The following is a 15,200-nucleotide window of genomic DNA, read 5'->3' on the forward strand; positions in this document are numbered from 1 at the left end:
ATTTAGATTTTTTAAAAATTAGTCTCTTTGCTTTTAACCAAAAGAATTTAGTCCCTTTACTTATTTGCTTTTAAAATTAATTTCTAAAAATTTTGAATATATGTTATAATTGTACTTTAATTTTTAAGTCAAACATTTAAATTTTAAAATACCACATATTCAAAATTAACAAAAGTTTATTAACAGTGTCATACCGATTGCAATTTAGTTTTTAAATAAGATAAAAAAAGAACTAAATTCTTAAAATTAAAAGCAGAAGGATTAAAGTTTTAAAACTTTGAAGAGTAAAAGGACAACGAGGCAGAATTAACCCTTTTAAGGGCAGACTCAAGTATTTACTATAGCCATTTGTAGAACTTAACGTTAAAAAAGGGAAGCCCCATTTAAAACCCAAGATGCAAAAACTAAAAAAGCCCAAATTCAAAACCTAAAATAAACCCTAATCAGTGATAAGTCGATTCCATAGGAAACCCTATAAAAACTTGTTTTTTCGCTATTGCTATTCTCTCTCCTTGAACTGCTGCCGCTGTTTGTAACTTTTGGTGCTTCCAGTGCGTCGAAACCAAGAAAAGAGGAAGATATTTGCTTAACCATGGCGGACAAGGCAGTGACTATTAGGACAAGGAAGTTCATGACGAACAGGCTCCTTTCCAGGAAACAATTCGTAAGCTCCATTTCCATTTTTTTCCCGCTCATTTCTTCGTTAACCAAACAATGGGCAACGTTAAATTTTAAGGCTCGGAGCTTATTTCTTTCGTAATCTTTCACATTATTTTCCATTACCTGCTTTCAGTAAGGTTTAGTTCGGCTGTAGATCTGCTCAAAGAAAGAAAATAGAAGAAAATGAGAGAAAATAAGTATTTGTTTTTTGTTAGTTTGCTTGTAGGATGCTTAATTTAGGTCTTTCCTTGATTTGTCATTTGGAAACAAGTGACTTTTTTTTTCTTACTATGAAGCCTGCAATAAAATAAAATTGCTCTTTTGGGAAACTGAAGGTCAGATGAGCTTATATATGTTTGAAATTGTTAACTTGGAAGATGAAACTTGTTATTTACTTGTTTTGTAGATCATTGATGTTTTGCATCCTGGGAGGCCCAATGTTTCTAAGGTAAATGTTTAATGATTCTCAATAACATTGTTTTATTGTCTTAACTTCCAGAAAATTGGACTGCTTGTGTTAACATATCTTTGATTTGTCGATCCTGTATTGTTAGGCGGAGTTGAAGGAGAAGCTTGCTAGAATGTATGAGGTGAAGGACCCAAATTCGATCTTTGTGTTCAAGTTCAGGACTCATTTTGGAGGTGGTAAATCTACTGGATTTGGTTTGATATATGATTCTGTCGAGAACGCAAAGAAGTATGAGCCCAAATACAGACTGATCAGGGTAATTTCTGATGTGTTTTATTTACATTTTCTCTGGATTTGTTAGTGGTGTGTCTGTTTTATTAGTAACTGCATACTGAAGTATTTTTCTCCACATAGTTTTGTTTTTGGTATTCTCAAAAAAGCAATGTTGTGATACTAGTGAGCACGGAGGCAATGTTGCCTTTTAAAAGTAACAAGATGGACTTGGAAGTAGAGCCTTTTTTATAATTTGTACTTGAGTACTGCATGGTTATGAAGAAGACGAGTGGGGGTGATTTGCATTTTAGGTTACTTATTGTAGCATTTACGTCAGTGTAGGTCATAAGCATTTTAATTTCATCAAATTGCATCATTGAATTTCTATTATTAATAAATTAAGTTGTACTAATTCTCATGAAAATGTTGGCTCAAAGAACATGTGGGAAAGCATGAAATCCCGACCTTGGTTTTGTTTAGAGAATAAGTTACTTATGCATGTTAAGATGGCTTTTAAATTAAAATTATTTAATTGAGTTTGCATAAGTAATCTAATATATTAATAATAGGAGTTCAGTGATATAACGTGATGGAATTAAAGGGTTGAGACTTGTATGATAGTTTATGTTTGTTTAGTGATCTGAATGTGAATTACCCTATAATGTATTATGTGACTATGCTGCTTTGACTTTTCACACCTATATCTGACACATACTTGAATATGGATATGAAGGCATGACCTTCGAAAGTCCTTCAAAATTTATAAAAAAATTGAATATACTTTGTATTTGATACTCACTCCTTAGTCCAAGCAACATAGTTATGCAAGGCATTGAACCAGGGCTTTCATCTTTATGTCAGCATAACTATGTAATGTTACTTTAACCTTCTGGGTTTTCTTGCAGTTATTTTCTTTTGATTCCCTATCACATACTTATTGTCTTTTCATTGTTATTAATTCCGTTTGAATTGGTTTCTTTTAAGGGCATCAAAGGTACAATGCAAGACACTAATTATTTGTGTTACTATTTCAGAATGGACTCGACACCAAGGTGGAGAAATCAAGGAAGCAAATGAAGGAAAGGAAGAACAGGGCTAAGAAGATCCGTGGAGTAAAGAAGGTAAGATTAAATTATTTCTTTGTTCTCATGTTAGTTTACCTGAACTGATTTCACTTCCGAAAAATTTGATGATCGATGAGGGTCAATTTTCTGACCATTTTGCTTGTTCTGTAGACCAAGGCCAGTGAAGCAGCAAAGAAGAAGTGAGCTAAAAGGGATGAAAGAAAAGGTGAAATCTATGTCTATCTTAGGGTCAGTCTTTTTCAACAGCTTTTGTTTACTAGCCTTGCCTCAAGTGTTTAGGTGTCCTTGAACCTGATTTACCTTTTTGTTTTCGAAAGTGGATTTTGATGTTGTATTATCTGATTGTTCTAATTTGAGTACTCTTGCAGTGCAGAATTTTGAAATATTTAGATCATATTCTTTTTTTGGAGTAATTATTTGATGATGTGAAAGATCACACAAATTAAGATTTGTTTTCTTTGGGTGCCGTTGTGTTGAAGAGAACCTATGGGTGCCTCTTGAAGTTGTTGAAGAGTGAGATTTATGGCATGCTGAAAAGTGAGTGCATGTGGAAATTCCTGTTGTTGAGAAGTAGAAGGCATGAAATGAACCCACAACTTCTAGGATTTAGAGCAGGTTATGGGATGCTAGTTCAAGTAGTGTTTTGGGTTCGAACCACTTTGTGCTCTTCAAAGCCACACCACTTTCTCTTGCTTTTCAGCAGCCATGGTTCAGCCCTACAAAGGCTAGAAGAGGTGAGAGTCTACTTAAATGACGCCCAAAGATATACTTTTTGTGGATGTTAAATTGATAATGCTAATGAAAATTACTTTGTAGAATTATATTTTCAGTCCCTCTCAAATTTATTAATCAATTTGGTCTCTCAAAAAATTTGAGCAATTTAATCTGTCAATTTCGAATGTTAACATCTATGTACAATTAATCTTTATTTTAATATTTTTGTCAAATTTACGCAATTTTAATTGGTATAATAAATTTAGCTCTTAAAAAATATGCATTTTATTTATTTTTATGAAGTTCTTTTATGTGTATTGTTTTTGGTTTTTTAAGTATCAGGATCAAATAGATCAAAAATATTTAAGGAAAGCAATAATTGTTTTTAGTCGATAAGTTATGAAATTTAGAGGGGTCAATGTGTTTAATATTGAAATTGAGAGGGTGGTTTTTAGTAAATTATTTATATGCCGACATAAAAGGTGGAAAAATTCGGCAGAATCACATTCGTAGGGGGAAATATTTAGCTTGTAGGATTAGATATAAGTGTTAATGTCCATTTACAAATTTATTTTAAAATGACTCTCTATTTTGTTGAACCTAAATTCCTTGGTTTGAATTTTTATTAAAGGCCATTCAGTATGGGCGTTTCCTTAACTTGTTGGAACTCTTCCAGCTTTCCACCATGTTTCGTGGGAGCAAAGAACAACCTTCCCTTCTATATGAAATTTCGCCATATATATATATATCAATGTTTTAAAAATTTTATTAATATTTAGATATATAACATATTTTAATACTTATATAAACAATTTTATCATTCAACATGTCAACATTGGCATATGCGAAAAAAACTTTCAATTTTAAAAAAATTGAACTTTTTTTGAATTTCCAGTTAATGGAAGGAGTTATTTAATTTTTTTGAGTCAATTTGAGTTGAATTTTACAATTCAAATAATGGATTAATATAAATATCCTTTTGGTCATATATAAAGAAAATTAAAATTTTAATTTTTTTATAAAATAAAAATTTTGGGATCCAAATAATTTAATTAATGATTTAAGTTTATTGTAATTTTTTTCTTTTTTTTTTGAAAATATTTTATAATATATATGGTTTTAAATTTATGTAATTTAACATGGAATTAGTTATATTATAATAATATTTTAATTTGACAAGTTCAATTTTTTAATTTAAAACTCAAATAAATTCATTTAATTTGACTCGACTTGAATTTCAAGTCAATCAATTAATAAAATAGGAGTTGTCAACGCGAATAAATCAATTTTTCACTTAATTCGATTCACTTTCATGTTGAATTTATTGTTATTTTACATGTTATAATTCACTTGATAATGTAAAGTATAAAAAAGAAAAGAAAAAGAATAATGATTTAAATTTAATAATTGGTAGAACGTGGGTAAAGGATAGAATGCCATGTTTGACTTCACACCTACGGTTTGGCCATCTATCTTTTGCTTTTATTAATTTAATCTAATGTACTGTGTGATTCACGTTTTGGTCGGTTCTCATCTGGAAATCACATTCTAAAATCACGGTAAAATTAATAATTATCACTTAACTTTAAACACCAATTAATATTTTATTTTACTACCAATATGTAGATTCAACCCTATTTAATTACGTAGTACTGTTCACTTCAATAATTTTAAAAACTGCATTAAAAAAAAATCTCTTGTTAGGTTGGTATGTGTTGAAAATCGACCCGTATAAGCAATAAACAAATAAAATAAAGAAGATTAAACACACAAATATTTATATGAAAAATTCCTACAAGAAGATAAAAATTAAGGGCAAATGAGGCTTCGGTTTTTCACTAAACGAGTAAACAAACGAGAATACAATATGGAGAAAATAAACCTAAATGTACAATCTCAAATCCCAAAAATAAAGTCTTAATACGAGAACAAAATTCTCACCATAATTATCACGAAACTCATATGTGACTACATCTTGTCACCTTATAACCCCTTTAAATAGACTTAGATTAGAGTTTTAATCATACTAAAATATCCCTAGAATAGCAGTTCTACTTGAAGTTTAAAATGTGACTGTACAACTTGGAGAATCACCATGATGTCGTGACGTCTCATGCATGCTCGTCACGACGTCGCCATCATGTTTGTTTAGGATTTCGTCGCAACGTTGCTTCTATTTTACCTATTATTCAGTAAATCATCGAACTTTTTTTTAGATATTTTCAGAACGTCTAATAAATACGAAATATGTTTTGGGATAAGTAATAAACATAGATTTGATTAAGAGATAAACATTCGTATTATTGGCTCTAAAAAAAGAGTTTGGTTTCTTTCTAAACAAGAATTAAGAGAATCAAATATTTTTTAGCAAAAATAAAATAATGAAAATGTTGTTAAGACTTTATGATTTTATTTAGATAAGCTCTCATTTTTATTTTTTTATCGGTTTAATTAAAAGCTTCATTTTTCTACTAGCTTTTAATTTGTTAGAAATTAATATTTATATTTCTAATATTATAAAAAAAATCCCAACAACTTATATGGAATGACTTGTAAATTTTAAAGATAAATAATAAATAAACCAAAATTAGTAGTTTAAGATTTTCTTATATTAACATAAATCAAATATTGAATTTAAATTATATCGGAATCAATATTATTGCTATCACAACATGTAAGATCACATAAATTTTAATGTATTTAAGCATATGTTATCCTCTAATTTAAGAGTGTATTTGAATAAAATTTTAAAATGTTTAGAATTTTAAAATTAAGTTATTGAAATGCTAATGATTGCTTGTTTTAGAAAAATTAAGTTATTAAAATTTTAAAGATTTTAAAAAATAAATAATTCAAAAGGTTCAATATAAATATTGTTATATTTGTAAAAAAAATATACATAGTTTTAATAAAAACAAAATTTTAAAAATATATATTAGATTATTAAAAACACGATTTTTGAAGGTTTTTTTCTATCTTGGAATGAGACTACATGTATTAAATAAAATAAAATAATGAAAAATTTTAAAAAATCGCCTCTTTAAGTGGAATTATCCACAAATTTTGAAATTCACTAATATATTCAACAAACAAGTAAATTATTTTTTAGAATTTTGAAAATCTTCATAAAAATAAATCTCTCCTACAAATTCCTTACTCAAACAGATCCTAACAGCATGTTTGGATGAAAAATTTTAAAATATTAACTGTTTAGAATTCATTAGTTCAAAACACTAACATTTACAATTACTTTATTCAAATAAATAATTGATTTAGAAAAAAAAATAGGTTATTAGAATTTTAAAAAAACTAATTATATTAAAAATAAATAATATAAAAATATCCAAGATGGATATCATTTTAATTGTATTTTTATAAATAGTTTTAATAAAATAAAATAAATAATAATGAATTTTGAATGGAATAGAAATATGAGTAATTCTGAAAAGGCATAATGAATTTTTTGATCCTCCAACTTTATAAAAAAAGTTATTTTAACCTTTTATTTAATTTTTCATCTTTTTAACATTTGAATTTGTATTATTTGTCAAATCACCCTAAAATAGATGGAAAAGTTAATGTTTGTTAATTTTGATGACGTCATACATGTTGATTGCTATGTGTATACAACGTTAGCAATTAATTAAAATTTTAAAATACTTTTTATATATTTTTTAATTTTTACAATTTTAAAAATATTTAATTGCTTGCATGGATCACATTAATAAAATTAAAATAATAATAATTTTTTATTTATTTTTAGGTGATATGACAAAAAATAAGTTTAAGAGCTAAAATGGATAATAAATTAAAGGAATGAGTAAAATGATTTTTTCATAAAGCTAAAAGGATAAATAAGTAATTATGACTTTTAAACACCACCAAGTTTGGTGAAAATTAACCCCCCCTGAAATTATCTACAAATTTTAAAATTCTTTCATATATTTACTTAAACAAATAAATTTATTTTTATAATTTTGAAAACATGATACAAATTAAATCGATCCTACAACTTATAAATTAATAAATTAATATTTATTTAAATATAATAAAAATAAAATTTAAAACGTTTTAATATATTTATTTTAGCTTTTAGATTTGACCTTAAAAACAAAATAGAAATAGTTCAAAAAGAAGTTAGTGGTTGAGAACAGCCTAAAAATAACCCATCACAAACAACTCTGGAGACTCCTATAAGTGCTTTCAGGAAAACCAAAAAAAAAAAAAAAAAAAAAAACATAGACTCCCATAGGAAAATATAATTTTTTTTAAAAAAAAGGGCATTGAAAAGAAAACAAATAAACTGAATCAGCCCCAAGATAAAAAAGAGATTCCCATTTGTCTTTTATTATATTGCATGTGTTTTTTCTGCAACTTGAATTTTTTCCTTTTCCCTTTCCTTTGTAACTCTTTATTTTTAATTTTCTCCTCCATGAGTCTTATTTAATATTTAATAATATATATTACATATAAATATACATTCCTATATAATTACGTGAACAAGCCTTGCTGGTTCTCCTATCTTTCTCTCTTTCACATTTTATCTTCTCTTTTTCCCATATTCTGTTGACTACCCCCATTTGCCTTTCCTTAACCCAGCGTTTCAATTTTCTTCTCTGTTTTTTTTCTCATCATGGAAGAGGCAAAGGGTATGCTTTTCTTTCTGGGTTTTGTTTTTATATTTTTTAAGATTTTGTTTTCTTGATCTTTAATCCTTTCTTTCTCTTTTTTTTTTCATCTTTCATGAAAATTTCATTGTTACTTTTCCAGAATCTGAGAGAACTGAATTTTTCCACTTCGCTTTGCATTTCTAGTTTTAGTATTAGACAGATCAATTGAATTTGTGAATGCCTGGAAGTAAAAAAGGAACTCACTTTTTCCACAATTTGTTTTAAATTATAGTTTTTAGGTTTTATGCATGCATTTGAAGAATATTATGTGTCTCAATTTTCAATCTTATTTTGTGAATAATTAATTGTAATATTAATGTTTCTTTTTATTTTTATTTAAAAAAAAAACAGTGTTGGAAGCTAAAGAAGGAACCATTTCCGTTGCCTCTGCTTTTCCTGGTCATCAAGAAGGTAATTGTCAACTTTTCATAGGATTTAATGTTAAAAAGCTAATATTAAATGGCCTCTTCATAGTTGCTACCATTAGAATTATTTCGGTAGATTCAAGATATTCTTTTTCATTCATTGAATTTTGCCTATTGTTTTAGTATAGTAATGGAGATTTACTTCCTTCAATACACATATCTTATGGTTTACTTTTTTAGCTGTCACATTTTATAGATCAGACTGATATTTATGATCTGGTATATTGCTTGGATATGCTGTGTTAATCTATGTTACCTGGGGCGAGTCTGAACATATGTCGGACATAGGTGTTAGACTCGGGTTTAGGAAAAACGAAGAGTAGAAATAACGTAGGTGTTATGTGATGGCTTTTAGCTGTGTCACAGTTTATGGATCATACTGATGGTTATCATTGATGATGTGGTATACTGCTTAGATATTCCGTGTTAATTTATGTTTCCTGGATTTGAGGATGACCGCATATCAATGTCCGGGTATGTGTCGTACATAGGTGTTGGACACAGGTTTAGGAAAAATAAAGAATCTATGTCAGAGTTTATGGATCATGGTGATGGTTATCAGTATTGTTGATCTGGTATGTTGCTTAGATATGCTGTTTTGATCTATGTTACCCAGACTTGAGGATGAGTTCATATCCATATCTAGATATGTATTGCACATAGGTGTTAGCCATGGGTTCGGGAGAAACAAAGAGTCTGGATGGCATAGCTGTGTTATCCAATAGTAGGTTTTTTAGTTATCACAAGTTATGGATCATAGTGAGGGTTGTCATTATTGCTTGGATAATCAATATGTCATAAGTATAAGAGACGGGGTTCTGGACAACATGGGAGTGAATGATTCAAAGATACTTGATTAACGATGTAGATACCTTCAGAAAACCATCATGCTTAATGTTTGTTCGATGGTTATGAAAATGCTCTTGTTTCTGTTTATTGTTCAACCAGCTGTACAGGATAGAGATCACAAATTCTTAACACAAGCAATTGGAGAAGCATATAAAGGGGTTGAATGTAAGGATGGAGGGCCGTTTGGTGCAGTTGTCGTTCGCAATGACGAAGTCGTTGTGAGTTGTCACAACATGGTTTTGAGAAACACTGACCCTACTGCACATGCAGAGGTTACTGCTATTAGAGAGGTCAGATCAAAAGAACTAAACAAACCAACAAAACAATTTAATCAAATTTATCGATCCTGTCCATATGTTTACTTGAATTGATTGAAACAGTTCCAATTCCTGAAAACCATGAAATGTTACGAAAAGCTTTAATTTTTTGTTTGTTGATTGTAAGAAAATATGATAGCTTCAATGGAAGATTTACATATAAATATACAGTAGCTTTCCTTTGTGGGGTTTTGCGGCATCATTCTATGATTTATTTGGAATTGTTATGGCTTTATTTTGTTTGATGGCAAGAATTTGCTGTATTTCTAGCAGTCATGTGATAGTCAATAATTTTACATGTATGTTAAATATAGTGAGGAAATACGACTAATTCAGCTCGATTGTCATCGGTGACTGTTAGAATTAGCATATAATGATTCTTAGGTTCTCATATAAATGTACGAGAAATCCATGTTTTCTATTTACTAATGCTTGGAACATAACATACTATGTCAGGCATGCAAGAAGCTGAATCAAATTGAGCTCTCGGACTGTGAAATATATGCTTCATGCGAGCCTTGCCCAATGTGCTTCGGTGCTATCCATCTGTCGAGAATCAAGGTCCGATGCCAAACCTTACTATTTCTTAACATATATAATCTTTGTCATTAACTCAGGGTTGTATATGTTGAGATTTCAACCCCGGACTTGTTGGATGTCACTTCTTAAGAGTGGCTATATGAAACCGAAATGGTGACGTGTTTATTTTGTAATGGGAACGCAGAGGCTGGTTTATGGAGCGAAAGCAGAGGCAGCCATAGCAATAGGATTTGATGATTTCATTGCGGATGCATTGAGAGGTACTGGGTTTTACCAGAAGGCTAACCTGGAGATCAAGCAAGCCGATGGAACAGGTGCTGTCATTGCAGAACAAGTATTTGAGAAGACCAAGGAAAAGTTCACCTTGTATTAATTTCTTTTTCATTACTAGAAACACAGTTTGAAATTTATGTTAAAACTGCCCCCTCTTTGAAGTTATCAATAATAAGCAACGCATTGTTTGATTTCATAAAATAAAAAAACCCTATAAGTATAATGATTAAGATACGAGACCGAAAGAACGGCCATTCCAAGCCTAATTGTCCCATCAATGGTGGTCTGGTCTCGTCTAGTCCCCAAAAGTAAGTGGCAGTCCAGCTGGTGGGCCCAAGGCTATGACTAGACCACATTTGGAGACACTTTGGGTTGGGGAGAGGGAGAGGGAGAGCCTGTCTTAGTTTCTATTATTATATTACTCTAAAAGGCAGCATTTAAAGTTACTGAAACTGAAATTCGTTAAAATTAAGTTTAATCACATCAATGCTTTAGTTGAATGCCCAAGGTTTTATTATTTTTATCAGTATGATCTTTTTGTTGATTAGTATTTTTAGGTGTTAAATGTTGGTATTTTTAGGTAGATGTGAATCAATCAAAATTTTAATGTGTAAATAAAATAAAGAGATCGAGAAAATAAAGTATATTTATAGGAGTAAGAAGTATAAAAGAAGTAAATATTTAATTCTAAGAACTATTAGAATTTAAAGTATACAAACATCCACTTAATAATAAGATATTCATAACACTCCTCATTGGAAGACAATTGGTAGATAATGTGCCTTGTTAAACTTATTAGAGAAAATCCTGTGGGATAAACACCTAATAAAGAAAAAATAGTATACAATCTATAATATGCATAATATGCTACATTAAAAATCTTACCAGGAAGACCCAATGAGACAAAACCTTAATTAAGTGAAAAAGAGTGCAACGTGTATTTACTCCCATCATGAAAACGTCACATATTTTCTCATATTCAACATATTCAATCTTAAGTACTAGTTTTTCAAATAACTATTTGAATTTATTTGCTAAGCATTTATAGTACTATTCTTTTAAAAGTCATGAGTGAGGAAAATTTAGGAAAATATATTTTGATCTCTTCAGGAGATTTAACAATAATCGTAACAAACTTTAATCATGATTCTTTTATAAAACAGAAATAGGTATTTTGGATCATTTTATAATTCTCTTTCAACTACTATTCACTAAGTCAAATTTATCACATATGTTCAAATTATTTCAATTTATATAAATAAATAATTTCTCGAGAATTTCAATATGCTTCTAGCATCCTAAATCCTTCAAGGATTTTAAAATAAACTTTAATATATAGTAATTCATAAAAGGTTGTAACAATAACCATTAAACGCAAGTTAAATCTTTTATGAACTGTCAATTTAATAATAAATTTAAAGATTATTGCATCCACCATAAAAGAATATTATATCTTTTCATAATCAATGTCAGGATTTAGCGAAAAACTTAAAAAAATTTTTATTCTGCTTGTGCAAAACTACTTCAATTGCACCCTTACTGGCTTTATACATTTAGATATTTGGACTACCGGTCCAAAAACTCCACGAATTTAATTGCACTTGAGTTGTGTCTTTCTATTTTGATCAATTTATTTCATATCTATATTTCTCAATAAATTTATTCAAAACCCTCATTTTATTTCATTATTTCAATAATAATATTGCATGCAAAATCATTGTCGACCACTTTTATTATTCGGTTCCACATTTTCTCGAATTGACATAACTTATCGAGATTTCTTATTTTCATTATTTTAATCTTCAATTTCAAGTACGTGAATCTCTCTGGAGTTTTACTTATTAATTATGTCTGGGGTCTCTTTTGAAGCACCCGCCTCCACTAGATGACCATCTAGAAGAATTTTCATCTTTGGAACCAATCAATCCATTATTTATTTTAACTGATTGCCCTATTGGAACTTTGATTCAAGTTAAAATATTAGATAGTATATGACACTTGGTTATTCTTATTAAGTTTGTAAATACATCTAATAGTTAAATTGTAATGAGTTATCCTTATTGAACTTCTAGTTTAAATTATTTCCCCCCAACTCATTACGAGTTATTATTTCTCTCTCCCTAATGTCGAGAAAACTATTGAATCAAAATTGTAATCACAAATCATGTCATAATTGAATCTCGAATATATTCAAAACATCTAATAATATAAAGAAACTTGTAATTAATATATATTCCCAACTTTCTTTGTGGATTTACTCATCTTTGTGCATTGTGGTGGAGTAATTGGAACATATACACATACAGAAATTCAAAAATGAGACATATTTAGCTCTTGATCAAAAACCAATTGTAATGGGGAGTATTTATAACTTATTGGCTTGATGCGTATAACACGTAAATCAACATAATCTCATATTGAAATAGGAAATTTAGTTCTCATAAGTAATGATTTAGACATTAATCAGAGATGTTTAATTAATAATTTGTCTAAACCATTATGCACAAACTTTTACAAAAGTTTTTCAAACTCAATCAATAAAAGATTGACATATAAACTCATCAGTATTAGCAAGATGAATTGACTTAATTGCATGATCTGAAATTAATTATTTAAACAAGCTATCTTGCATATGACATGTTGCAAATTGATAACACATATGTGATTATTTTGTAGATGTATCTACCAAAATCATATAATATCAAAACCATCCACATGGTGGATGAATGGGCCCATATTCGTTTTAGAAATGTAAGACATTAAATCTCAACTTTAGTTAGTGAGTTTCTAACAATCAATTTTCATTAAGAACAAGTAACAAATGAGGATTCTTTAAATTAAAGAATCTTCTGGATCTTTGATGAATGCCTATATGAATTCTTAATTAATTTTTGCATTATATATGATCCAGGATAGTCTAACTGGTCACGCCAAGTGTTAAATGCATTTGTATCAGTAAACTTTTAGTTTATTTTAATACACGTTTCAATTGTACTAAATTGTAACAAATTGATAATTTTGCTATCATTCTTTTTATTTTATATCCACATATAAGTACTATTGTGACATTTACTACTAGAAATGTCTATATTAATGTGAATATTATAATGTCACTAAGTCAACAAAATAAATATAATTTCCAAACAATTATATGTAATATTTGCTTCAAGAAATATGCTAAAATCTTCAAATATCTTAAAAAAAATTGCAACTTCAGGTGCATCCAACCATAACGTGTTTTAGATAGAATTATCATATTTTATTATTCATAAATAGATCTTTCACAGTCAAATATTTTGTTTCCAACCCCTTAATGGGGATGATGACAAAAGAAGATCACAAAAATTATAAAATAAATATAAATTAATAATTGTTAGGATAGACCTGATTAAGCAATGAACAAGTAAAAATAGCAGAAGAAATTGAGAAATTGAACACACAAATTTAACGTGGAAAAACTCATTCAAAGAGGATAAAAGACTACAGGCAAAGATAATTTTACTATAGTGACAAAAGAACGAAGAGTACAAAAGATGGAGATAAAAACTAAACCCCAAAAACTCGAAAATAAAGAACCCTTAAAACGTAAACACAAAATTCTCTAAATTTGTTATGATTTCTAATATCTAATAGGTGTTTTTTCTAAGGTTGTAAAAGAGCCTATTTATAGGCTAAATTCATAGGTCAAATAATAATAAAATAATATAAACTAATCAGTGTTTGATTGAAACAAGTAAAAATAGTTTAACTGAAAGATTATTTCTCAAATTTGACTGAAAATAGGAGTCATATTTAACAAATCTCCACCTTGACTCATATTTCCACAATGCCATCTTTGCCAAAGCTCGCCACGAGCCTATCTTGAACTATGCAGGAATTAATTGAGTCAAATTTGTGCTTAGAAACTAGAAGACTTCTAGCCTTCGACTTGTACACTGCCAAATCAAAACTAACCGGAGTCTGATTTTCACGAACACAGTGCCCTAACCTTTCAAAACCTGCATCCAAAAGAGAACCTCTCTTCAACGAAACGGTCATACATTTTTCCCTCTTATGACCAAGTTGCCTTCGCTCCAAACGAGTTGACTTCGACTCTGTAATGGACGAGGAACGTCTGATTTCACCAGTCACTGTAGAACCTTCTAGAATACAAAGACTACCAGTTCTTTTACCTCTTAACAAAACGAGAGCTCCACGAGATACTTAATGCCGCTCGACTCAATATTGATTTTGCATCCTTTCAAGTTTAAAATACTCAAGGAGATAAGATTCTTTCGTAAATCAGGTATATACTTAACATCTGAGAGTGTCCTAATTGTCCCATCGTGTATCCTAATTTTAACAGTACCAATACCAATTACCTTTCTAGATGAATCGTTTCCCATGCACACAATTCCACCTTCAACTGAACTGTATGTGGAGAACCATTCTTTATTGGGACATATGTGGAAAGAACATCCCGAATCTAGGAGCCATTCAGACGTGAGCTTGGAGTTACCACTCGTTGACACTAACAAGAAATCATTACCGTTTTCACTAGCCAAGTTAGCACTAGCTATATCTTCCTCATTACTCTCAGCAGCTCTTTTATTCACAGTGTATAACAATCTGCTTTGACGTGACCTAACTTCACCTTTTGTCTCGTTTTTTTTGATGCTACCAAAACGGAAGCTTGCCTATCTGTCTTGCTATCCAAATGAAACTCATTGTCGAGTTTGTTTCTACTCAACAAATGATCCTTCACATCTTTGAACGAGAGTTTGTCTCTGCCATAAATCAGGAAGAGCACAATAATAGCATAGCCTGATCTTCATCATCAATATGAACCTCAATATTCTTTAAATCATTTAAAAGAGTAATGAATTGACTGATGTGATCTCTAAGAAGCTCACATTTGTTCATGCGAAACGTAAATAGACGTTGTTTCAACACTAAACGGTTAGCTAAAGACTTAGTCGCATAAAGAGTAATGAATTGACTGATGT

General features: G+C 29.5%; 2 protein-coding genes across 2 annotated transcripts; both read left to right on the forward strand.

Annotated features, from left to right (window-relative positions):
- The first annotated feature begins 342 nt into the window (after window positions 1-342).
- On the forward strand, window positions 343-2,816 carry LOC107888763 (40S ribosomal protein S24-1). The gene is made up of 5 exons (XM_016812966.2): window positions 343-664; window positions 1,067-1,108; window positions 1,215-1,385; window positions 2,377-2,463; window positions 2,578-2,816. Exons 1-5 carry the CDS (start codon window positions 593-595, stop codon window positions 2,608-2,610), a joined length of 405 nt encoding a protein of 134 aa, XP_016668455.1. The 5' UTR covers window positions 343-592; the 3' UTR covers window positions 2,611-2,816.
- A 4,646-nt stretch (window positions 2,817-7,462) lies between these two features.
- On the forward strand, window positions 7,463-10,411 carry LOC107888756 (guanosine deaminase). Its single transcript, XM_016812952.2, has 5 exons — window positions 7,463-7,790; window positions 8,163-8,222; window positions 9,185-9,375; window positions 9,859-9,963; window positions 10,127-10,411. Exons 1-5 carry the CDS (start codon window positions 7,775-7,777, stop codon window positions 10,313-10,315), a joined length of 561 nt encoding a protein of 186 aa, XP_016668441.2. The 5' UTR covers window positions 7,463-7,774; the 3' UTR covers window positions 10,316-10,411.
- The last annotated feature ends 4,789 nt before the right edge of the window (window positions 10,412-15,200 follow it).

Source organism: Gossypium hirsutum, chromosome A11, assembly GCF_007990345.1.
Source record: "Gossypium hirsutum isolate 1008001.06 chromosome A11, Gossypium_hirsutum_v2.1, whole genome shotgun sequence".
Lineage (NCBI taxonomy): Eukaryota > Viridiplantae > Streptophyta > Magnoliopsida > Malvales > Malvaceae > Gossypium > Gossypium hirsutum.

What these genes read in the sequence shown, in the direction of transcription:
- LOC107888763 (XM_016812966.2), top strand. Translation starts at nt 593, where the DNA reads ATGGCGGACAAGGCAGTGACTATTAGGACAAGGAAGTTCATGACGAAC. An exon ending in GGAGGCCCAATGTTTCTAAG is followed by an intron (nt 1,109 to 1,214) that starts GTAAATGTTTAA and finishes CTGTATTGTTAG; the next exon opens with GCGGAGTTGAAGGAGAAGCT. An exon ending in CCAAATACAGACTGATCAGG is followed by an intron (nt 1,386 to 2,376) that starts GTAATTTCTGAT and finishes TTACTATTTCAG; the next exon opens with AATGGACTCGACACCAAGGT.
- LOC107888756 (XM_016812952.2), top strand. An exon ending in TTTTCCTGGTCATCAAGAAG is followed by an intron (nt 8,223 to 9,184) that starts GTAATTGTCAAC and finishes TTGTTCAACCAG; the next exon opens with CTGTACAGGATAGAGATCAC. An exon ending in TCCATCTGTCGAGAATCAAG is followed by an intron (nt 9,964 to 10,126) that starts GTCCGATGCCAA and finishes ATGGGAACGCAG; the next exon opens with AGGCTGGTTTATGGAGCGAA.